This window comes from Gopherus evgoodei, chromosome 7, assembly GCF_007399415.2.
Source record: "Gopherus evgoodei ecotype Sinaloan lineage chromosome 7, rGopEvg1_v1.p, whole genome shotgun sequence".
Lineage (NCBI taxonomy): Eukaryota > Metazoa > Chordata > Testudines > Testudinidae > Gopherus > Gopherus evgoodei.
Genome location: NC_044328.1, coordinates 106,242,842 through 106,267,572, shown reverse-complemented (window position 1 = coordinate 106,267,572; position 24,731 = coordinate 106,242,842). Strand labels below are relative to the sequence as shown.

The 24,731-nt window shown below is 39.6% G+C and overlaps 1 protein-coding gene across 15 annotated transcripts in view; it reads right to left on the bottom strand.

Moving 5' to 3' along the window:
- SLMAP (sarcolemma associated protein) overlaps positions 1-24,731 on the bottom strand; it is a 179,887-nt gene that overhangs the window by 81,480 nt on the left and 73,676 nt on the right. For 10 of the 15 annotated variants that reach the window (XM_030571356.1, XM_030571350.1, XM_030571357.1 and 7 more), the window contains 2 exons: positions 17,634-17,787; positions 7,215-7,287 (listed from right to left, as the gene is read on the bottom strand). In XM_030571356.1, coding sequence (XP_030427216.1) covers positions 7,215-7,287; positions 17,634-17,787 — 227 coding nt within the window. The remainder of the gene's footprint in view (positions 1-7,214; positions 7,288-17,633; positions 17,788-24,731) is intronic. The other 5 variants (XM_030571360.1, XM_030571348.1, XM_030571352.1 and 2 more) reach the window with 1 other exon arrangement.

The following is a 24,731-nucleotide window of genomic DNA, read 5'->3' as shown; positions in this document are numbered from 1 at the left end:
TGTCACTCGGGCGTGTGGGTTTTTCACACCTGAGTGGCGTAGTTACAGTGATGCAAGCCTGTAGCATAGACCAGACCTCAGGCTTGGTCTAGAGTACAGAAGTATGTCGATATAACTATGTCACTCAGGGGTGTACAAAATCCACACCCCTGAGCGATGCAGTTACACTGACCGAACTCCTGGTGTAGACAGCATGATGTTCACAGGAGGGCTTTTCCTCTTAACATAGCTACCCCCTCTCTGGGAGGTAGGGTACTCACACTGACGGGAGAAGCGCTCTCATCAGCATAGGCAACGTCTACACTAAGCGCTACAGGGGCACATTTGCGTCGCTGCAGCACTATATCCGAAGTATATCCATAACAAGCCCTTAGTTTTCCAGACCTGAAGAAGAGCTCTTTGTAAACTCAAAAGCTAGTATCAGAGGGGTAGCCGTGTTAGTCTGGATCTGTAAAAGCAGCAAAGAGTCCTGTGGCACCTTATAGACTAACAGATGTATTGGAGCATGAGCTTTCGTGGGTGAATACCCACTTAATTGGATGGATGCATCCATGAAAGCTCACGCTCCAATATGTCTGTTAGTTTATAAGGTGCCACAGGACTCTTTGCTCAAAAGCTAGTCTCTCTTACCAACAGAAGTTGGACCAATGAAAGATATTACCTCACCCACCTGGTCTCTCTAATTTTAACCAGAAATGACGGTTCAGACTCTCATATTCTGATACTGAGGTTGAGATTTAGAAGTCAAAATTACACTAAAAAATATTTTCCCACACTAAGTAATGCTGACTTAATTGAATCACTTCAGAATACCATGTTAAACCAAGTTTCAAACAAGTACATTGTTTTCATATATTAGAAAACAATGAATTAATAGAATGAAATTCAATTTGATGTTTAAGTAACAGTACAGTAGTAAATATCCAAGTACCACCATATAAAAAGATTTAATATGAAAGTTCAAAAAACTATGTTTTATGAAATACAATAGTGATGTTGCTCCACCATTAAATTTGGATCATGTATTTTTACTTAATATTAAAAAGTTTGCCAAAACAGAAATTTTAAAGCACATCTTTTGTGCATGAAAGGAATATTTTATTTCATCACCTAATCAAATTAAAAATAAAACATGGCATCTGAAAAACAATTATAGAAGCAATTACAAGCAGAGCTGCTTGGAAATTTTCCAACAAAAAACAGTTTCTTCGGAAAACGTTAATTCACTATAATGAAATGTTTTCCTGAATTACAGATTTGACCAAAAAAAAATTGCCGAAACACATGCACGTTTCCTATTGGAAATCACCACAGATCTCCAATTTGCCACGAAAGTTCAGTAAATTGCAATGAAAACAAAATGTGTGAATTCTGAAATCCATTAGTTTTGTTTTGAAATGTTTTTCGTTTATTTGTTATGGGTCTTCATATAGCTTCTATCAGTGCTGTATTCAGGGTATGTGGTTAATATTACAAAAGGTAGTATTTCCTAATTATGGGGAGCCAAGCCCCATGATTCCTGTCACCACAACTTTACAGGACAGCAACAGGAAAACTTAGTCAGAAGACTGAAATCTAAGGCTGCAGTCGTCAGTTACCAACTAACACCCCCTCAAACTGCAGGTAATTGTTTTTAATTAAGGGAGAAACAGTCTGGTTCAACCCCTCTTTCACTGCCAGAGCCATTCATCAAGGTTACTACAGCTCCAGGATGGCACCTGAAATCGCTTGGCTAAGAAGCTGCGAGAGAAAAGCAGGTTGAGAATAAGCAATTGTACAGTTTCACAATAGATGTCCATTTATTTGTGCTTCTCCATTTTTTCAAACCATTTTGCAACTCCCACATTCATACTGCAGGCATTTGAGTCCATGTAGTTTGACCACTTCACAATACTCCTGGGGGGATTCTGCGGGACTGCACATCAGCAAAAAACAGCACCCGCCCCCGCAGGTTTCCTGCTTTCCCTGCAGAAAACTGCAGGGAAGCAAAGGGAAGCTGCATGGGGGGCATCATGTGTGCAGGTTTTCCAGGAGGATTTCCCCCCCAAAAGAGGAAAGGTATGGGGGGGTATATGGGGTTACATGCCACTGTTTTCTCCTCCCCCCCCTTCCACAAACGCACAACTGCCCAGCTCGGAAGCTGCCTCTCCAGCTCCGCTGACTCTGCGACTGAACGCAGCCTCCTGGGTCCCAGTGCCAGTTGTGCTCCCCCTTCTGTGTGCTGGGAGTTTTCCTATTTTTTGTGGAAAGTGAGTGCCCACGTTGTGGCTGAGTAAGGGGGCATGAGGGAAATGAGGGATGGGGAGTGGAGGGAAGACGCAGTGGGGAAGGAAGGGGGTGGAATAGGGATAGGGGAGGGGAATTTGGGAATAGGCCCTGTACATACACAACAAAAACTCAGTCCTTGCTTCAAAGAGATTACAGTCTAAACAAGATTCAAAATTACCATCTGTAAACTAAAAACAGAAATGGCAAAAATGTAATTGAAGGTAGAGAGAGAATTGTCAGTAGGGATGATTTACACATTATTTTCAAAGAAACATTTATTTTTACAATCCCTCTTTAAAAAGGGTTATTTGGATACTATGAGCCCTCTATTTTGTGGCCCGTCCATAGGTCCCTCAGTAAAGGTGGCTATCTGTTTCAGAGTGAATAAGTTCACCTGTATATTCCCAGTCATGTTACAGCCTACTCAGTAAAGTAAATATAGGTGTTAAGCAATTCAGTGCCATATTAAAATCTAGTTACATGTAGCAAGGCAGAAGGAGGAAAGTAGCGTAAATTATGTTAACTGAGCATCAGAAAAGTACTGGTTTTATAAATGGTTACCAAAATAGAAAATAAATGAATTATGTAACAGAGTCAAAAAGCCTGAGCAGGCTCTCACACCAGAGGAGAAGGAGAATTCATGTCTGCCTTCTAGCCATTGACAAGAGAAGATTAACCCTCAGTGCCATCAAAGCAGTTCCAGTTCCATATCCTGGCCTGAAATGAGATTGTGTCAGGTCTAGAATATTAGCTTCAATCAGATGAGTCTGTAGTTGGCCTTTGGCTAGTTTTGCTATGATCTTGCTCAGATATGGGAATTTTGACACTGAGCTGTAGTTGGCTTGAAATGGTGTATCCAAGGTTGGGTTCTACAATTCTGGTCAAACTATTGCACGTTTGAAGGAAGGATGGATTCCTTCACTGTTTCAAAGGTCAGGAGTGACACTAGGTGTTCATAACTCTTTTTCACAAGCAGAAAAGCTATGAGTTGGATGCACAAGTCATGGGTCGACACTTCTTTACAGTTTTCAGAACCTCTTGATGTGTGAATGTGCTGAACTCTGGGAATGCAGATGGGCTGTTGGTTGGTGAATACAGGCAGAGCAGATCATGCTGTTTGAGAAGTCTTCCTAAATGTGCTTGATCTTTTCTGCAAAATAAGATGATAATTCTTTGTGCTCGTTTCTGATGTAGGTTGTAGGCACTCTGGATTGATGAAAAAGTTTATTACCCTAAATAACTCCCATGGAAAATCAGGGTATATAAAAACTGAGGTCTCTGTTTGGGACTCAAGAGTCTTATGAATTCCACACCACAGGGATTCCTTTCTCTAGGGTTACAGGACCAAGAAGATGATTTGACTGATCCCACAAAGAAGCTTCAGAATCAAGGAATTCTACTACCACTCAGACCAGCTGCGTAGGAAAGATTCTTCCCTATCCCAGGTTAACAAGACTAAGAAGAACCAGTAAGATTTCACTACAGAGATTATATTAAAGAATAGAAAGAGAAATACAGTAACTGGAAGTTGTCATGTTGAGTCTACACTCTTTCCAGTCAGACCTCAAATAACCTTATTTCGGATTTTAATTAAGTAATGCCATATGCACATTTCTCCTTTATAAGCCCATACCCATTGGCTTAAGAGAGACTTAAACAATAACTTCAAATTATCAACAATTGCTTAAACTTGTTCCTTTCATATCAAATAATTCTAACAGCAGGCCCACTTAAAGTAAGTGCATCCCTGCTCTTTGGAGAATTACCGGAAGAGTGATATGTATTAGAGGTATTAAAGAATAGATAACAGATTATTATAAGTAATTGTACTACAAAATCTGGGTGATTTATATTGTTCCCTGGTATAGCTGCTTGGCCCCTGTGATGTCCCATTCAGGACACCCAGAACTGTGAGCTTCTGTGTTAGCGCTCTGCCTTAGCAAGAGTGAGAGCTTTGCTACTGCTAAGCTGTGTGTCAGCTCCCTGACACACCAGTCTGTCTACCTTGCCAGTAAACTCTTCAAGACTCTACACCAGTCTAAACTAGGCCTTGCAGGTAACAGTCAGTGAATCCCAGTTTCCGAGGTCCCCAGAGCCTGCAATGTCCATTCCCTCTCCCAGAAATTATGCTGGCAGCCTCCAAAGAAAGAGCATGCATCAGCGCGTTAGGGTAGGTGAAGATTCACATTTCACTTTAATGCACAATACTGTGATAAGTTTTGTAATAAAACAAGAATAAGTTTATTAACAGAGATTGAAGTGATATTGAGCAAGAGAAAGTGAGAGGTATACTTACAAACAAAACAAAGTAGAATAGCGACACGCATTCTAGTGACTAAAATGTAATCTTAGCAAGTTACAATCTTTGCCTGAGCAATTTTCTTACTTACCAGCATATCCAGCCCTCCAGCATTTTCTTACTTACCAGCATATCCAGGCCAAGGGACCCAATGTTCACAGAATCAAAGGATGTTGGTTCCCTTTGTTCCTGGAGTCATGGATAACTAAAATGCCTTTTTTCTCCTCTTATATTACTCAAAGTCACTGTCTCTGTGTCAAGAGCAGGAAGGATTCCTGGAGTGCAGACTCTGTCCCTGCCATCTGTGCATTAAGCTGCTGCTTGTTCACTTTGTTTATTGTATATGTAAATATACTTTCATTGTCCTCTTCCAGTAATCAAGCCAGTAAGACAGGTAAACCAACATTCCTTTGCCTTCGGCAGCCTCGGTTTATACATTCCCAAACACATTTAAAAAATATATTTCCAGCACACACACACACACAATTTTGTACACAATCTGTACATACATCATGCCACAATTTTCAGGACCAGTTCACATATGCCACCTTACATAACACCTTTTAGGTACATATTATGACAACACTATGCTGGGGCAATGAGTGTGACAGGCCTGATGTGAGTTTCAGTATGGTAGGCTCTCTGCCAGTTGGCACTGAGGGGCCCCGAGAGTCTGTCATAAACAGATAGTTAAGGGTTAATGTCTCTTTTACCTGTAAAGGGTTAACAAACAGGGAACCAAACACCTGACCAGAGGACCAATCAGGAGATAAGATATTTTCAAATCTCGGCGGAGGGAAGCCTTTGTTTGTGTTTTTTGGGTTTGGTTTTGTTCTCTCTGGGTTCTGAGAGTAACCACACGTACCTACAGGCTCTCTAACCTTCTGTTCAAATTTAGTAAGTGCAAAAGGTAGAAAGGCGGTTTAGTCTTTTTGATTTTTTTCCCTTTATTTGCAAATGTGTATCTGGCTGGTAGAGTTTAATGTGTATTTGGCTGGAAGTATTTTAAATTATATTTCTGCTGGAGGAGGCTTTTTCTCCAGTTTCTAGAAGCTGACAGATCCTGTAATATTACATCTTGAATTTACAGTGATTTTCTTTATTCTTTTTTTTTCTTTTATTAAAAGTTTTGCTTTTAAGACCTGTCTGATTTTTCCCCTTGTTGAGGCTCAAGGGAATTGAGTCTGTACTTAACAGGGAAGGAGAAGGGGAGAGAAAGGGGGGGAACCCACCTGATTTCTCTGTGTTGTGATTCAAGGAGTTTGAATCACGGTGATCTCCTAGTGTACCCAGGGCAGGAAAGATCTGGGAGGAAGAAAGGAGAAGATGGAATCCCTTTGTTTTAGGTTCACGGAGCTTGAATCTGTATTGCCTCTGGGTGAGGGAGAAGGGGAGGGGGGAAGGAACATTCCTCCCTGTTTTAAGATTCAAGGGGTTTGAATCACAGTAATCTTCCAGGGTAACCCAGGGAGAGAAGCCTAGGAAAGGCACTGGTGAAGGAAAGAGTTTACTTTCCTTGTGTTAAGATCCAGGGGGTCTGGATCTTGGGGGTCCCCAGGGAAGGTTTTGGGGGGACCAGAGTGTATCAGGCATTGGAATTCCTGATTGGTGGCAGCTTATCAGATCTAAGGAGGTAATTAAGCTTAGAGGAATTCATGCTAGTACCCCAGCTTTTGGACTCTAAGGTTCAGAATTGGGAATTATACTATGACAGAGTCACAGCCACACTTTTGATTTTTGTTAATCACTTACAAACCTGCATGTGTATTTTATGTTCAGTACGTGCCTAGCACATTTGTTTTATCTACACTTGATTGATGAACTTTTGATTGTTTATTCTCCAAGAAGCACACAAGTACACAAACTGTTGGTTAGGTAAGAATAACCTAGTATACTGATCTGAGAAATACTGTCCAAAGTAAAAGACTTTGAAAGAAATTAGTGCTAAAATTAGTAATCTAATGCTCGCTGCACTCAAAAGTTATCCTAATTAAATTCCATCATAATATTGGCTATAACATTTACCAAATTGGCAAATCTAGTTTGCTGGATTTCAGTTTTAAAATCTAAATGGCACCTCAACAAATTCATAAGAATGACTCCCATTCACACTTACAGATGCATAAAAATATATAAGTATTCATGTAAAGACACAAAAACACAACTACAAATCCAGTTTTCCATTCTATTTATTTTTCTGAATACTACTATAAAATTAAAACCATTCAAGTTCATATAATTTAATTGTGCATTAACAAAGTTTCCACTTATGATACAAGTTCATACCTCTATGCTTTTAATCTAACTAAGCAAAGCATACACAAGAACAATTTTAACATATATATTTGTAACTTGAGCATGAACCACCACATATAAATGTCTTCACCAAGAGAATGTTTTCCTCTCCCACTTTTGTCATGCCACTGATCTCACACTTGCATGGGTGCTGCTTTTAATCACTATATTACCTGTGCGTATTAGATTATAAATGCTTTGGGGCAGGGATCTTATATGTTACGTACAACATACCTATAGTCGCATATAAATCAACATGTTACATGTTATTATAATAGGAATATACTTAATAAAAACCCTCATAAAATATTCTAAGTTCGGTAGATATTAAAAAATACTTAATTCTACTTACTCTGACCGTAACCGGGCTTCCATACCATCTGGGAGAAATAGTTTTATTGTGGAAACTATACATCCATGGGTAACTGAGAAGAAATAAGAAAACTGTGAGTCTTAGTAATCAGTTAATAAGACATTATTTATTTAATGGAAGTGCAAACATGGTTTAAGGAAATATGCAGCTATTTCACAATCAAGGACCATTGAGGTGGATGAGCAAGAGAAGGAAGGGGAGGTCTCTAAGCACTGACCCCTAATGTCTTGGTCTGCCTGCTCATATCTCCCCATGAGAAAGCAAAAAGCTGCCAATCAGAAACTTGAAGGTTTGATTCCGTGTGCTGATTCCTGACCTACAGTGTAGTTCCAATTCTGGATCTTCCACACCCAATAATACTGCCATAATTTTTTTTCCAGACAACTAGCTCTGTCATAAACATAAAGGGAAGGGTAACAATCTTTACATATGCAGTAACATCAAATCCCTCCTGGCCAGAAGTATAGAATCATTTACCTGTAAGGGGTTAATCAGTTCCATTAACCTAGTTGGCACTTGACCAGAAGGACCAATGGGGAAAGATAATACTTTCAAATCTGGAGGAGCTGGGGGTGGGGGGGAGGGAAAGGTTTTGTTTGTGCTCTCTTTGTGTTCCATCTTGAGTCAAAGAGAGAGACCAGGCAGGTAATCCAACTCCTACTAAAATGATACTTACAATTTCTGGAATTTTAGATGCAATAGCAAAGAAATGCATTAGATTATCTTCTGTTTTAGCTTGTGAATTTTCTCTATGCTAAGAGGGAGGTTTATTCCTGTTTTGTAACTTTAAAGCTAAGCCTAGAGGGGAACCCTCTGTGTTTTAAGTCTTTTTATTACCCTGTAAAATTACCTTCCATCCTGATTTTACAGAGGTGCTTCTTTCACCTTTATTTTTTTTTTATTTTAATAATAAAGTTCTTCTTTTAATTGGTTCTGTGTGCCCTAAAAACCCAAAGGTCTGGTCTGTGCGTACCTTGCTAAGCAATTTGATTGGTACATTATTCTCAAGCCTCCCCAGGAAAGGGGGTGAAGGGGCTTGGGGGGATACTTGGGTGGGGGTAGCAGGGAGATAGGGCTTCAAGTGGCCCCTCCCTGAATGTTTGTTTAAATCACTTGATGGTGGCAGCAATACCGTCCAAGGACAAGGAAATAAATTTGTGTCTTGGGGAAGTTTTTAACCCAAGGTGGTGGAATATAAGCTTAGGGGGTCTTTCATGCAGGTCCCTACATCTGTACCCCAGAGTTCAGAGTGGGGAGAGAACCCTGACAAACAAGTTAATTGCAGATTTCAAAACACAACACTGATAACATGAGTGACTAGGCAAAAAGTGGGAATATGTCTTAACTGAATTTAGGTGACAGGAACGGAAATTCTGGAAATACAGAAATTGCTGAACACCATCCTCTGTTTACTGGGTAGCTTTGTATGACTGTATCTGGAGATTAGAAGTTAACAGGTAAAATAAATATTTCCATGTTCCCAGACATGAATTTCTAACACCTGGGATCTGCCTAGCAATCCCTGTTTCAAGGAGGACAAAGGACAGTAGCACATAGGAGCTATTTGTTTATAATCTTCCTAAGGATGCACTTGTTGAAGGCTGCATGCAAGGACAGAGAGAGAATCTCTGCTTTGGAATTCTTGTAGAACTATGTAGCAAGAACCATGAAACCACCCTTCAAAGCCCTCTCACATTTCAGAGAAAGAAGACGACACACAGAGGAGCAGAGTCTAATTACCCTTGAACCAAAGATACCACTTAGAGTAAGATATAGAAATCCAATTTATATTTCTCTTATGCCACATCAGGAACAATCACTCTCTCAGATATTCTTCACAACTTGGTTTTATCAAGAAAAATCTTTCCAAGGCTCTGCCGATATCCACATAACATCTGTATTTTTCTGTATGCTTCTTCAGATTTGGTAAGTGAAGTTTCCTGGGTAATAGGGATGGGAAGGTATGGACTGTTCGAAACATTTTCTTATAATAAACTAACTATGAATAAGCACAGGATAGGTTAACTAAGCACAAAATCACACATCTAAAAACATAAATTATAAATATCAACACTTATTAACTTTCAAGGCTTATAATTTCAGAGATATGGTGAATCTGGATTTGAACAGAGGGGAACAAATGTTTCAGAACAACATTAAGACAGCTACCCAATGGAAGCTGAAACTAAGGGAAAGGTAACCCAACAAGAGAGTTAATTCCTCCTTAGACCAGAATCAGAAGACAGATGAACATGATATGCTGGGAGGAAAATCACCTACCTAGACTCTTGTAATGAGAAATGCCTAGTCAACTTATTAGAATCTGTGAGGATGTAAATAAGCATGCAGACAACGGTAATCCAGTCAATATAGTGTTTTTGGACTTTCAGAAAAGCTTTGACAAGGTCCCTCACCAGAGTCCATCAAGGAAACTAAGCAGTCACGGGATGAGAGGGAATCATGGATCAGTAACTGGTTAAAAGATAGGAAACAAAGAGTAGGGATAAATGGTCAGTTTTCACACTGGAGAGATAAATAGTAGGACCCCCCAAAGATCTGTACTGTGACCCATGCGCTGTTCAGCATATTTATAAATGATCGTGCACAGTGAAGTGGCAAAATGTGCAGAGGATACAAAAACCCAAGACAGTTAAATTCCAAAGTGAATGCAGAGTTCCTAAGAGATCTCATTAAACTGTGACTAGGCAATAAAATGGCAGTTGAAATTCAATGTTGATAAGTGCAAAGTAATGCACAGAAAACAATCTCAATTATGCATACAAAATGATGGGGCCTAATTAGCTGTTACCACTCAAGAAAGATCTTGGAGTCATCGTGGATAGTTCTCTAAAAACATCCACTCAATTTATAGTAAAAGCAGCAAAGAATCCTGTGGCACCTTATAGACTAACAGACGTTTTGGAACATGAGCTTTCATGGGTGAATACCCACTTCCTCAGATGCATGTAGTGGAAATTTCCAGGGGCAGGTATATATACGCTAGCAAGCAAGCTAGAGATAACGAGGTCAGTTCAATCAGGGAGGATGAGGCCCTGTTCTAGCAGTTGAGGTGTGAAAACCAAGAGAGGAGAAACTGGTTCTGTAGTTGGCAAGCCATTCACAGTCTTTGTTCAATCCTGAGCTGGTGTCAAATTTGCAGATGAACTGAAGCTCAGCAGTTTCTCTTTGAAGTCTGGTCCTGAAGTTTTTTTGCTGCAGGATGGCCACCTTAAGGTCTGCTATAGTGTGGCCAGGAAGGTTGAAGTGCTCTCCTACAGGTTTTTGTATATTGCCATTCCTAATGTCTGATTTGTGTCCATTTATCCTTTTCCGTAGAGACTGTCCAGTTTGGCCGATGTACATAGCAGAGGGGCATTGCTGGCATATGATGGCGTATATTACATTGGTGGATGTGCAGGTGAATGAACCAGTGATGGTGTGGCTGATCTGGTTAGGTCCTGTGATGGTGTCACTGATGTAGATATGTGGGCAGAGTTGGCATCGAGGTTTGTTACATGGAATGGTTCCTGAGCTAGAGTTATTATAGTAATTTATAGTGGCAGTCAAAAAAGCTAATGTTCGGAATCACTACGAAAGGAATGGTATGGAGAAAGTGAATAAGGAAGTGTTATTTAGCCCTTTATATAACACAAGAACTATTGGTCACCCAATGAAATTAATTGGCAGCAGGTTTAATACAAACGTAAGGAAATACGTCTTCACACAACGCACAGTCAACCTATGTAACTCGTTGCATAAGGATGTTGTGAAGGCCAAAAGAATTAGATAAATTCATGGAGGATAGGTCTGTCAATGGCTATTAGCCAAAATGGTCAGAGACATAACCCCATGCTTTGGGTGTCCCCAAACCTCTGACTGACAGAAGCCAAGACTGGAAGACAGATGACTGGCAGACAGGGTCTCTCATCCCGTGACTACTTAGTTGCCTTGATGGGCTCTGGTGAGGGACCTTGTCAAAGCTTTTCTGAAAGTCCAAATACAGTATATTGACTGGATTACCCTTGTCCTCATGCTTCTCGACACCCTCACAGATTCTAATAAATTGGTTAGGTATGTCTTCCCATTAGAAGAGTCTACGTAGGTGATTTTCCTCCCAACATATCATGTTTATCTGTCTGATAATTCTGGTCTTTAGTATAGTTTCAATTAATTTGCCTGGTACAGATGTTAGGCTTCCCAGCCTGTAGTTGCCAGGATTGCCTCTGGAGTCTTTTTAAAAAGTCAATGTTACATTAGTTATCTGCCAGCAGGGCCAGCTCCAGGCACCAGCGAAGGAAGCGGGTGCTTGGGGCGGCACTTCCAAGTCTTCAGCGGCGGATCCCTCAGTCCCTCTCTTCCTCTTTGAGGTGCTCCTGAAGAGGAAGAGAGGGAGTGAAGGACCCACTGCCAAATTGCCACAGAAGAATGAAGCAGTGCAATTGAGTTGCTGCAGAAGTGCCGCTGATCAGCCTTTTTTTTTTTCCCCCCTTCGCCGCTTGGTGCGGCAAAAAAACTGGAGCCGGCCCTGTCTGCCAGTTATCTGAAACGGAGGCTGATGTAAGCAAGAGGTTACACATCACAGTTAGTAGTTATGCAATTTCATATGTGAATTCTTTCAGAACTCTTAAGTGAATACAATGTGGTCGTGGTGACTTATTCTGTTTAATTTATCAATTTGTTCCAAAATCTCCTCTGACACCTCAATCTGGGACAGTTCAGATTTGTCATCTAAAAAGAATGGCTGGGGTGTTGGGACCTCCCCCACAATCTTTGCAGTGAAGACTGATGCAAAGGATTAATTTAGCTTCTCTGCGATGTCTTTGTCTTCCTTGAATTCTTCTTTTGCGACTTCATTTTGCGAGCCACAAATTGCATCTCTGTTTTACTTCTAAAGCAGTAATATATTCTTCTTGCTAAGTATACCCTCTGCCCCCTAGCCCATCCCTGGTCTCTCAGACTTCACTCAAAATTACCCTGTTCTGTTCAGTCTCTCTGACACATCAAGCACTGGCCGCTGTCAGAAGACAGGATACTGGGCTAGACAACCACTTGTCTGAGCCAATATGGTAGTTCTTATGTTCTAAACAGTAGCAATGGGGAGTGGCAGCAGTAGAGGGCGTCAAAGCTTGAACCATCTGATTAGCCAGCTACTACTACAGACTACCAAGTGAGAAGTATACAGAAGAAGAAAGAGTCTAGTCCAGGGGTGGCAAACGTGGGGCTTTTGAGAGGTTAATATGCGGTTCCTTGCATAGACGTCAACTCCGGGGCTAGAGCTACAGGTGCCAACTTTCAAATCTGCTACAGGGTGCTCACTGCTCAACCCCTGGCTCTGCCTCAGCAACCAGCCCCACTCCACTCCTTCCTCCAACGCCCCCGCCCCTTCCTTCAAATCTGTTGCGACCTTGCTCCTCCTTCCCCCCCTCAAGCCTACTGCACACAAAACAGCAGATCGTGGCCGGCGGGAGGAGCAGGGATGGAGAGTTAGGTGCTGATCGGCAGTGCTGCTGGTGGGTGGGAGCCGCTGGGGGAGGAGAGGAGCTGACGGTGGCTGCTGACATATTACCGTGGCTCTTTGGCAATGCACATTGATAAATTATGGCTCTCTCTTAGGCTCAGGTTGGCCACCCCTGATCTTGTCTATAAACAAATAGTGGCACAGCATTCAAAGCACAGGAGAAACACAAAAATAGATACCCAAATACATGAAACAGCAACTTTGCCAAGTTTCAAATAAAACAAACTCACCAATCAAAGGTTTATGTCATTATTCTGAATATCCCTTAAAGTGGAAGCAGAGGGTAGCTAGTGCTGCTTAAATTTGTTTTCTAATTTTTATTTGCTGATTTCTCAGGTGCAGAATAATGATTTTGAAATGTTTTTGTATGAAATGGAGATGTAATTGCACAATTCATGTTCGCTGATACTGAATGTTCAAAAAAGAAAAATAGATAGCCACATAACATTCCATTCAGTTACTCAATGAATGATCAAACTTAAAGGTGATGCATAATACATGTTTGTGTTTTGTAGCTCAGGGCCATAACTAGAGCGGGACGAGTGCAGCAGCTGCCCAAGGCACAGAGCCAGCAGAGGTGCAAAAATGGGGTGGTGCGCAGGATCGGACCCTGCAGCATCACCCCACCCCACCCCACCCACCGACCTAGCCCACCAGCATCCCCCTCACTCCTCCAGGGCAGGATTGGGCCCAGTGGCACTGGCTGGAACCCAGGGTGCTCATCACTGCCCTTCCCTCTTCCGCATCCCCTGCCCCCCTGCAATCGCAGACCCAGTGACCCCAGTTGGAGCATGCTCTCCCCTCATCACAGGCAGACAGGGCACTGAGTGCGCCGCTTGGCTCATACTAAGCATACTCTCATGAACCGAGGATGGGAAAGCTTGAGGTAGCCAACTTCGACAGGTGTCCCCTCTATCAGAATTTGCCACTCATGGACCAATGAGACAGGAAGTAGCAAACCGTGACAATGTAGCAAAAAGAGAACATCTCTGGATGTCAGTAACTGCTACTTGTAGTATAATCTGTCAGTGTTTTTTCACATTACATACAGCCTTCTGGAAGGAGGCGACAGTTTTTAAATTGTGGTGTCTTCCCCTTTAGGGAGACGCATCCCATAGTTTGAAAACATGTGTGCTAAATGGAAGGCAGAAATCTGGGAGAGCACATGACTCCATGTACCCCCCACGAATCGCTTCTAGGGAGAGCAAATATGCTTGCTCACTCTGAGCACTAAAATGCTTAGTCAGAGCTCCGTTGCAGCTTGTGTCATGTACTAAGAAGGACTGTCAACTTAAAAGTCATGCTTTTGTCTGATTTTTCTTCTTACCTATTAGTGTAAAAATAGCTATGGTAACTGAAATTATTTCAAGAAATAAGTTTCCTTCATTTCAGTTTGACAATTCTGTGCTTTTGACAGCAGCATGTATGGTCAGTTTCCCTGTTTATGTGGGGCCTTCAACATAGCAATACGAGAAAAAAAGATTTTTTTAAAATAGAAAAATACAATTTTAAAAATGGCAGGAAGATTCTGAGGCAGATGTAAAGCTACTTTAAACTTATTTTTAATTGACTAGGTTTCATAACCAGTCAGGACCAAACAACATGAAATATCCATTGCTCCCTTTCATAAGTATAGCTATGCTATGAATAGTTAATCTCCATCTTTAAAATGGAAATTAGGATTGACCCAATTTCAAATTGAGTGTGTCCCTTTAAGAAATGGTTATTTTGTTAAACATGTAAATGTGAGCAACAGAGAATTAATGGATCACTTCCTGATTATTTCTCAGAACCACTATAATATAATTCAATTTATCAGGTACACAGAGTACATGGATGCAATATTTTGACATTTACTGGGAACGTAAATAACTGCTATAACAAAAAGCAAGCCATCACCAAACAAAGCAACATGCAGAGAAATGTTGATAGTGCATGTTTACTCTGTTGCTCACCCTAAGTAGGGAAAAAGTGAATAGGCTAGGTGCTCACCAATAACGTAACGAACAGCGTAACTTTGCTCCTCAGGTTAATAAGGAAAAAAAAAGTTTGGAAGAACTCATCTGTGGCCTATATCAGCCAATTCTAGCTCATTACGCTGCTGTTCAGCTGTAGTTCCTCTCATGTGCACTGGCATGATGATGTCACTCTCATTCATGCTCTGAAGGGAGCTAATGTGTACATTCTTCCCCAGGAACTGCATGGGCGTGTTCATTAGTAACAGCAGTGCAATGGATGGGGTTTCTATGTTCAGAGTCTCCTTATTTTGGACTTCTGCATAAAGTTAGGGATGAACAGGAGATGGGAAGGCAGCAGGGGAACCCTACCCTTCTTCACTCTCCAAGCCAATGAATGGAGGCAGGGAGCAAATTTTGTGATATCATTGGCTAACCCAGTCTCCTCCTTACTGGAAAGTAGCATGAATATCAGCAAAAAAAATTATTTCATTTTAAAAAATAAAAAAATTCAGAGCACATTATATAAAGGGTACAATATAAAAATTTTTTTTTAATATGTCGATTTCAAAAAATTCAAGTGACAGTGTTCCTTTTGAAACATTAGCATAAACACTTAGATTCAGTTGTAAATCAACAAGTTATGTATGTACTTGTCACTTGACTTAAAAATATTCCTTAAGGCTTAAGATAGGGTTAAGTTTTCAGTCTGGATTTTAAACAGGAAGTTAAACAAATGAATGAAAGTTAAACAAATGAATGACAGGCATCTGTTCTGAATGTCAATTTCTCCCCTCATATACTGGTCATTGTAAATGAATACAAGCATGTATGGGTTACATGAACTTATTTTTAAAATTATGCATGCAACCAGTACATAAGAAGCTTTTAAATAACCTTCCTTCAAACAACCCATCTTTGGAACAGCTTAGGTTTACCAAAATGAAATTAGTGAGTGACTGGACTGCAATATAGTATAAGATACTGTGGTATTTTGAAGGAAGAATTTAAAACTATGAAAATACTTACTCTTTCCATACTTGGAACGCATTTCATTAGCTGCATTCTCCAGAAGATTTTACATAATTTGTCTTAACTGTAGATATTGACACAAGTAATTAAGATTCACCTTTCTTTTCACAACATGAAAGTTCAAAGTGCTCTCTTCAACTAGCTCAAGTGGCCTTTTGATTGGACCCAGATACTCCAAACTTTAGCAACTGATCTTTTGGTGTAAGCAGCAATTTTTGCCAAAAATATAACATTCCTGAGTTTATTTACGGTGGAGTGTACTCTGTGGTACAGTGTATTCTACATATTCCTGGAATGCATTATATATGGCATTTACTCATTGTAGATCTAATGGCATTTTAAAATAATTCCCAGGTAAGTGTACAATGCATAAATGTTGCTTCATTTTTTACCCACAACACTGGCTCCTCATCAAAATCAAGTCTGCAGAAGACTGAAGGACACTTGATAAAATTTCAAGTTGGGCAGATAAAATTCTTCAAATCATCAAAAAGGTGTTTAAACTTCATTCTACTTTTTTTCTTTTAGTGCCAATAAATAAATAAATAAATAAATAAATAATGTGTTTAGTTCAGAAAGGAACTCATGGGATATATATAGTAGGAATATGTGGGATGGAAGTAAAAAGCAGAGTTCATTTGGATGTCTTTTACTCCCATCCTATTCTGAAGGTAACTTACAATACTATAAGACCTTTCCGATGCCTTGCTGAATTACTTCCCAATTACTTGACAACATATTCCTTAATTCCCTATTACATTTTTCTTAATATTTTAGTGTCCAATATAAACTGTGAGGCTAGAGCCACACACATACAAATATATAGGGGGAAAAGAACAAAAAAACACTAACCAGCAGCATGAATTCATCATCTCATCCAATTCACCTTATGCCCTTTAAAATTTCTGCTATTCTGGGATACTACTGAGCAGGATACTATCTCATCTGCAGTTAATCCAGTATTTTCCCTCAAATATCAATTTATCTTAATACTCTCTTCTTCCTAATAAGGATTTTGAATATCATCTTTATAAAGAAAGTAAAGAATTTTGGTACAGCAGTTGAGACGAACTTTATGCTTCCATTGAGGCACTTGATTTTTCTTGCCAAACTTTGTGTTGCTGAATAAGTAATTCATGCAGCATTCTTTCCAAGAATGGCCAGAATTCTGATGTGTAAGTCACCTAATGGGCACTCTTTTTCTTAAGAAATTTCATGAGGATATACATATTATAAGCCTATTACAAGCTCATGCCTAGAGTAAGTCTAACAAAGAACAAGAAGTGACAATCACTATTAGAAAAATAAGCTGAACTGTACATAAATGCAGAAGAAAGGGGCTAGGGACATCAAGTCTATCAATTAATGCAGAGAGACGCATCTTCTATCTTAATACAAGGCTTTCCTGAGTGTGCATGCTTGAAGGAGAGCACAAGTTCAAGCTGGAGGATGAAGCATTTCTTTTTCATTTAACAGACAATAAATTAGCAGCAGCATATCTCTAGCTTTCCATCATCTTTTTATCTTATTCCCTCTCAATTTCAGAGTGCTCCCAGTAGCAATAGCAGCAGGGGGAGGAAAGAAGAGTCAGTCAGCAAGATCAAACTACTGCTGACCATGCCATCAAGAAATATTTGATGCGAACTACCATCTGCAGCAGCACCATCCTATTGTTTGAAAATAGTGTGGGATTCTCCTATCTGGAGAGTAAAAATATTGGTAAAAAACCACAGGGGAACCCCTAGATTTCCGTACCTACAATACCACAGCCCATTTAAAACTTTTCTATTTGTTTGTTTTTCCCATTGAAGTTTTCTGTGTAATACAATGTTCCCAATAAGTGTACTTGACAATTGAAGTTAAAAATAGAAATGAAAAAAAGGTGATCCGTACCCTTACCTTTCCGCGTGTTCTCTGTCACATCTACACCAAACTGGATGATGTCACCAGACAGAATCTCACATGGTGGGCTTTCCTCAGATCCTCTACTCAATCTCTGACTGTTTATGAAGGTACCATTACTACTCTTAGTGTCTTGAAGATAGAACTGTAAAGAAAAAATTACACTGCAATAAGTTATCTGCAAGAAGAAAGTTTGATTAAATGGAAGCTACAGACAAATTCCATTCTGCTACAGACTGTCAAGTTAATACACAAGCTAGGAATAAGAAATGCATCTGCTTGCAAACTTCACATTTTACATTATGTCTATACTTGAATTTTAGTTGTGTTTTAACACACACTAATATCTGTTAATGAACCCTACTGTAAATTCAAGCATAACTGCTACACAAACAATTGTTGCTAGTTGTGTTTAAACAGTTAAGCATGACCAGCAAAAAGCATTTTTGCAGAGTCTATTCTAAAATTCACAATCATGTTAGTTAACACATCTAACCCTTAAAGTGGTAGGCACACCCTCGAGAAATCTGTTTCTATGATACAAATTAGCCATGTTGTACAACAGGGCAGTGATGGTAAAAAGAAAAGCCTGGAAAAAAATGAAGACTCAGGAAACAGATATGAGGCCAAGAAGGTGAGAGAAGCAAGTCCAAATGCAGAATGGAGATACTTCAGCAGAAGACCAGCTCTCAACCCCTCCCAAATATTTAAAAAAATACTGACATAAAAATAGGCACCTATGGCCATATTTAGGCATCTAAGGGTGGGATTTTCAAAAGCACATAAATGACTTAGAAGTACATCTACAAATAACTTCAAATGTTGAGTACAGCCTAGAGAAAACATTTTTTGATTTTTTGTTCTCATGCTAAGCATGTTACTAAGGCCCCTTTATTTGTCTATTTCAGCATAAATATAAAGTCTAAGTACGAAACCTCCGAAGAGAAAAAAATTCTATGTAATATCTAAAATCTATTAACAATTAGAAAACTAAAGAAACAAGTACAAAACAAACTAAATTTAAGACTATAAAATGGGAAGAAAAAACTTACCACATAAAAATCTTATAATGAAATAATCCTTTAAATTTAATTTTTTTTAAATCTATTTTAAATCTTACAGAGCTGTACATGAGAATGATGACAAAGTGTTCTCAGATGTACAATTAAAAAAATTATCCAATATTTACATTTATAATAACCTTAGGTGTTACAAGAAGATGTTTTCAAGTGGAAATGCAGTTTTTAAATTGGTGTCCCTTCAAATAAAAAAATGTCTAGTTTTCATTTCATACCTATTTTTATTTTAAAAAATTAAAGATTCTTGAATTTCTTAAACTGAAAACCTCATTAAAACTCAGAGGCAATAAAAATCATTTGTGTGTTCTGTGCAGCTAGTAAAAAGGATAATCAATCAGTTGTATCTATTCTCATCAAATTGAAGCTGAAGTGCAGATGCACAAACTAAATGTACAGAATTAGAGATACAAAGTCCTCCTCGGTCATGTTCTCTTTAAGACTTTTAGTAAATAATGTAGTCCAGTCAGCCAGCTTTAGCTTATTCTTTATATAGTAATAAATTTAAGTATTTTTCTCCAGTGTATTTTTATACTATTCAAATGATCTTTCCTTAACAGTTCAATCCCTCCATCACTTTTACTGTCTCTCTCAATTCCGTCTTTAACACACCAATCTGGAGTACAGACACACACACAAACAGTACACAGCATTCCCAATGGCTTCCTCTTGTTCCATAGAAAGAACTATGACATTCCTGGGTCAGATGGTGAGGTCTATATATGTAGTTCAAAACTGTGCTGCCATGACCCCACTCTTCCCTCCTCCCATGTACACACACATTGAGAAGTTGGTATCCAATTTATTATCTGCTAACTCAGATGAGATTCAAAAAACTAAAACCTTTTCCCAGGCTGAATTACATTATTTCCTGCCCATGTCTCAATTCTCAAGCCCTGCTCTCCACCTTTTTTTTTCCTCTTTAAATGTCCTCATAGGTGTTGGAAACTCCTCTCATTTATGTATTAGCAGCAAATAAAGTTACATGTGGTGCTTAGTTTCTCTCTTGCACATAATTTATAAAGATGTTAAATAAAACCAGACTTTACACACACCCAAACTCAACACATTGACATTTATCGTGTTTCTTGCATACAGTCCTTCACTTTTTAAACACGTGAGAGTAGGAGTCAAACTAATTTAAATTTGTTTTTCCCAGTAATATTACATGAGAAATGATTTAATTGCTTAGTAAAGTTTAGATATTACATTTTCTGCCTTCCCAGTCATCCACTAGTTTTGCAACTTAAACAAAAGAACGGTAGATTTTTTTTTAAACACAAAACAAGTCAAGGTAAACAAAGTTTCACTGTGTTCTAGGTCAGCGGCTCTCAACTTTTCCAGACTACTATACCCCTTTAAGGAGTCTGATTTGTCTTGCGTACCCCCAAGTTTCACCTCATTTAAAAACTACTTGCTTACAAAACCAGACGTAAAAAGACAAAAGTATCACAGCACACTATTATAGAAAAATGGCTAACTTTTTCATTTTTACCATACAATTATAAAATAAATCAATTGAAATATAAATATTGTACTTACATTTCAGTGTATATATAGAGCAGTATAAACAAGTGACTGTATGAAATTTTAGTTTGTACTGACTTCACTAGTGCTTTTTATATAGCCTGTTGTAAAACCAAGCAAATAGCTAGATGAGTTGATGCACCTCCTGGAAGACCTCCACATACCCCTGGTTGAGAATCACAGTTCTAGTTCAATGGACAGCAGCAATTTGCTAGGAGACAGAGTACTGCATCTAATATGCATATACATAATACCATACGTTATTGGAGAAGTTTCTAGAGGTTCTTTTCTTGACTGGTAGGGCGGGAAGGAAAGGAAATTTGGTCTCTGCCCATCCCAGAGTCTATGATGGGAGAGGCTAGATACTTCTCTCTTCTCCAAGTTAGGATGGTGAGTGAGCTTATATCTTCTGGAGGAAAATGCATGTTTCTAACTGTTGCTTCTCTTTCTGCTCATATCCAACCTCTTTTCACCCCACTCAGTCATCTGATGTTCAAACATGAAACCTTATCAAAGTTGGGTTTTTTTCTGCAAGCCATTTTTTTCTTTTAAAAGAAAGCACTGATCAGCCTTAAAGTTCAGGTGAGACTTCCTCCATACTCTGGCAGACCACAGAAATTTTGTATGAAGTCTCTTGCTTTCAGGACTACTTTCTATCACCTCTGTTCTAGTTGCCTACAGAATCTCTCTCAAGATGTTTTATTAGCTTACTGGGGACGAAAGACAGAAATTAATGAAATCCTAAGAGTATTAAAGCAGAGGAACATTTCATTAACATTTTAATACTTGACTTCTAAGGAAAGAATTAACACCCTAAAGTAATATAGCATTTATAAGACTGCAGATAGTGCACCTCAAGAATCTAAACTAACAAATCTTCCATACACAATTGCTAAGGATATCTGAAATATTACTTTTGCATAATTCTTCACATACAAACTAAAAAAAGACAAGGGTTCCATAAATACTGATTTTTGTAGTTCCCAGTAAGTTTAAATGTTCCATTAAAAAGTTTGACAATTTAATGGAATTCCATGCTAAACTCCTATGATCAACCTACTCTAGGTACAACATAATAAAAGTCCCTATTCCCCTCACTTCCAGAGTAAAACTGATTGGGGGAAAAAAAAAGGTGATGTTTTATTGAAACTTTAATTTTTTTTTTAAATCTCTAGCTCTAGAGATTTAAAAAAAAATAAAGCAGTAAAGGGAGACTTTTTTTTGAAACCCCACTAGCTATTGTAATGCTTCCTGGGGGCACCCAGGGTTGTAAGGTGCCTCCCTACCACATTCCCTTAGTGTGAGGAAGCCTTATCTGTGCCTGCTGTGTTCCCCGTCGCCATAAGCCACAGGTAACAAACATTCTCCTCGGAGCCACTGTTACTTAATAGGTTAATGATAGGCACACTCCAACCTTTGAGACCTCTAAGCATCTCCCTAGACCATGCAGCCCCTAGTCCACTGGATACTTGCAATATTCACAGATTTGCTGCTCCCAAAGAAAGAATACACCCCAGATTACCAGTCTCAGCTCAGATGACCACTCCGCTTAAAACACAGCACTTAGATATGTTTATAGTGAAATCAAGTATTGGAAGCAAATGATTATACACAAAACATAACGATAGCATGCATTCTAGAGTCCAGACTTAACTGACAGGTTACTCTCATGTCTCGTAGTGTAATGCTCACTCAAAATCCTTGCAGCACTTCGCAATCAGCCTGGCTGTGATCCTCCTTTCATGAGACTGGCATACAGTCAGCTTGCCTTCTATCGTGGAGGATTCAGTAGGTTTCTTTGCTCTCTCTAAAAATACTAATCTCACCCTTTGTCTTTATTAATAAGCAGGACACCCTGTGCTGTTTGTTACATTTTGTAGATTGCCTTTCTTGCAAATTTTGCAGTTTCTCAACTGTAGGTAAATAGGCCTACAGGGTGAAGCATACAATACAGAAAACTAGCCAGAAAGGGAGATGCATGTCTGTTACCTCTTGCCTGAAAGTAAGATTTCTAAAGTATGTCACCTCCTGACTTAACTTCAAGACCTTTTAGGAGCATACTAATGGATTTAACAGACCATAACACTGTTCAATATAACCCAGTACCCTTCCTCAAAAAACGGCCAGCATCAGAAGCTTCAGAAATGCAAAAATCCCCACAATTCTCTATCATGGAATAATCTACTCATACATCAGAAATGTCAAACATTCTGTGGAGGTTACAATTCTATTCTTAATTATGACCAGTAAGTCAGAGTTTTGGGTATGTAACCTAACCTCAATCCACAGCAGAACTCATACAGATGTCAACGGGAAGTTCTCACAAATATCAAAGGTAGAATATAGCAAGACAATTCTCTATGGAAAAATATGCTTATCTTTAGGACCACTTTCATTTCTGCCCTTTTATTCTCCTTCCTCCTATCTGTTTCTGTGTTCCCTCTGCATTTCCTTCCATTCAGTAACTCTTGGTCCCCTTCTTGTTCTATCCACTAAAATGATCACAAATTGAATAGTTAATGCTGATATTACAAATATCATTAGGTTTTAGAGTTAACATCCCAGTGAGGTTAGCAGAGAGGACAGGAAAAGACAAATTCACACTCTAATTTTCCAGAGTTAGTAGACAGAAACAAAACACTGCTTTGCTTTACACTTGGTTTCACATTTAGAAGGTTTTCTGCACAACCACCAGGGCTAGATAGTTTTAAAATGAAAAATGTCATGTCAGCAAAACCCTCCTAGCACAGACAATTTATATTGGCATATGAGTGTTTTTGTTGGTATAGTTCGGGGTCGGCAAACTCTGGCACGCGGCTTGCCAGGGGTAAGCACCCTGGCAGGCTGGGCCAGTTTGTTTACCTGCCGCGTTGGCAGGTTCAGCCGATCACGGTTCCCACTGTCCACAGTTTGCCATCCCAGGCCAATGGGGGTGGCAAGAAGCCGCAGCCAGCACATCCCTTGCCCGCACTGCTTCCTGCAGCCCCCATTGGCCTGGGACGGTGAATTGCGGCCAGTGGGAGCTGCGGTTGGTCGAACCTGCCAACGTAGCAGGTGAAGAAACTGGCCCAGCCAGCCATGGTGCTTACCCTAGCGAGCCGCGTGCCAGAGGTTGCCCACCTGGTATAGTTTATTCTGGTTCGGCAAGCGATATTAACTATACCAGCAAAAGCTCTTTCATTCCAGTATAACTGAATCTAGGGTTTTCACCAGCTTTCACCGCCCCGGGGCCTACACCCCCCTAGGGATGGCCCTGCCTCTATCTTATCCTCCCTTTCCTCTTGTATAAGCATGGAGCCTTTCTGAAGTAGATCTACAGAGTTTTGACTGATAGGCAGTCTGCTCTGGGGCTCCTTAGCCCTCTCATGCTTCTGGAAAGCTGATTCCCTTGAGACGGTATCCCTTGTAGGACTCCCTACTTATCGATATTCCCAAAAGGGAGTATCCCACACAGTGTACATCTTTCGAGTCTAAGCTTTCCCACAGAACTTCTACCATTGTAGGACGTGAACTGGACATGAGCAGCAGAATTCCCCTCGCACCAGAATGGGGTTTGACTCTTCCTGGAGTCATCATGCTGGAAGACTGAGAACGCATATTTTGTTGCAAGTAGGACCAAGTGCCTTAAAGCTGTTGGTACCTCATATAGGTTGCAAGGAAAGCTGCACACTGAAGCATGGGACAAATCAATTTTGCCCTTAAGCCTCCAAGGACACCTGTATTCTAACAAGAGCCTGCTCAGGACTGTGTCCTCGAGTTGATGGAGACAAACTACCTAAAACACACACAGTTCCTTATGTGTGTGTGTGGTTGGGGGTGGGTGCGGGGTGGTGGTTGTACAATTGAAAAATTATCTTAACCTGTGGAAACTTTTTCTGGATTTAAGTCATTGTATAAGCTGGTACTTTTCTAGAAGTCTAGCAAGGAATTAAGAGAAGCCTTAATACTGTATAGGTCTAATGCTGAAAATGATCAGAGGCTTATACTATTACCTCTAAAAAGTTGAGTGAAGGAACTGTACATTTAAAAACAAACCTTCTTTCCAAGAACTAAGCTGAAAACACTTTTTTGGTAACCAATAATGCAGATGTTAACTGGTTTGCTTAGCAAAAGCTTGGCATGCATGATGAATCAAGGAGACTTCAAGCATACTTCTGAGGAAAAGGAGCCTTTAATACTCCTGGTGGAATTCTGTACCAGTATTTTAAACTTCTGCAAAATTCTGTCAAACTTTTGTCAAAATAACACAATATAATCATGCCAGTATCAATTATTTTGGTAATTTATTTAAAAATACCTGTCAGCAAATACGTCAATAACAATACAAACAAAAAAAAGATTAAGGATTTTTTTTAAACATACACAAATTGATTCCTTACTAAGATATTAATACAGGACTCTCAGATTTCTGTACCGTAGTTTAAAGGAATTACTATTTCTCGCACTTCTCAAAAGCAGTGCAAAGTCCTGGGGAGATTCGGGGGGT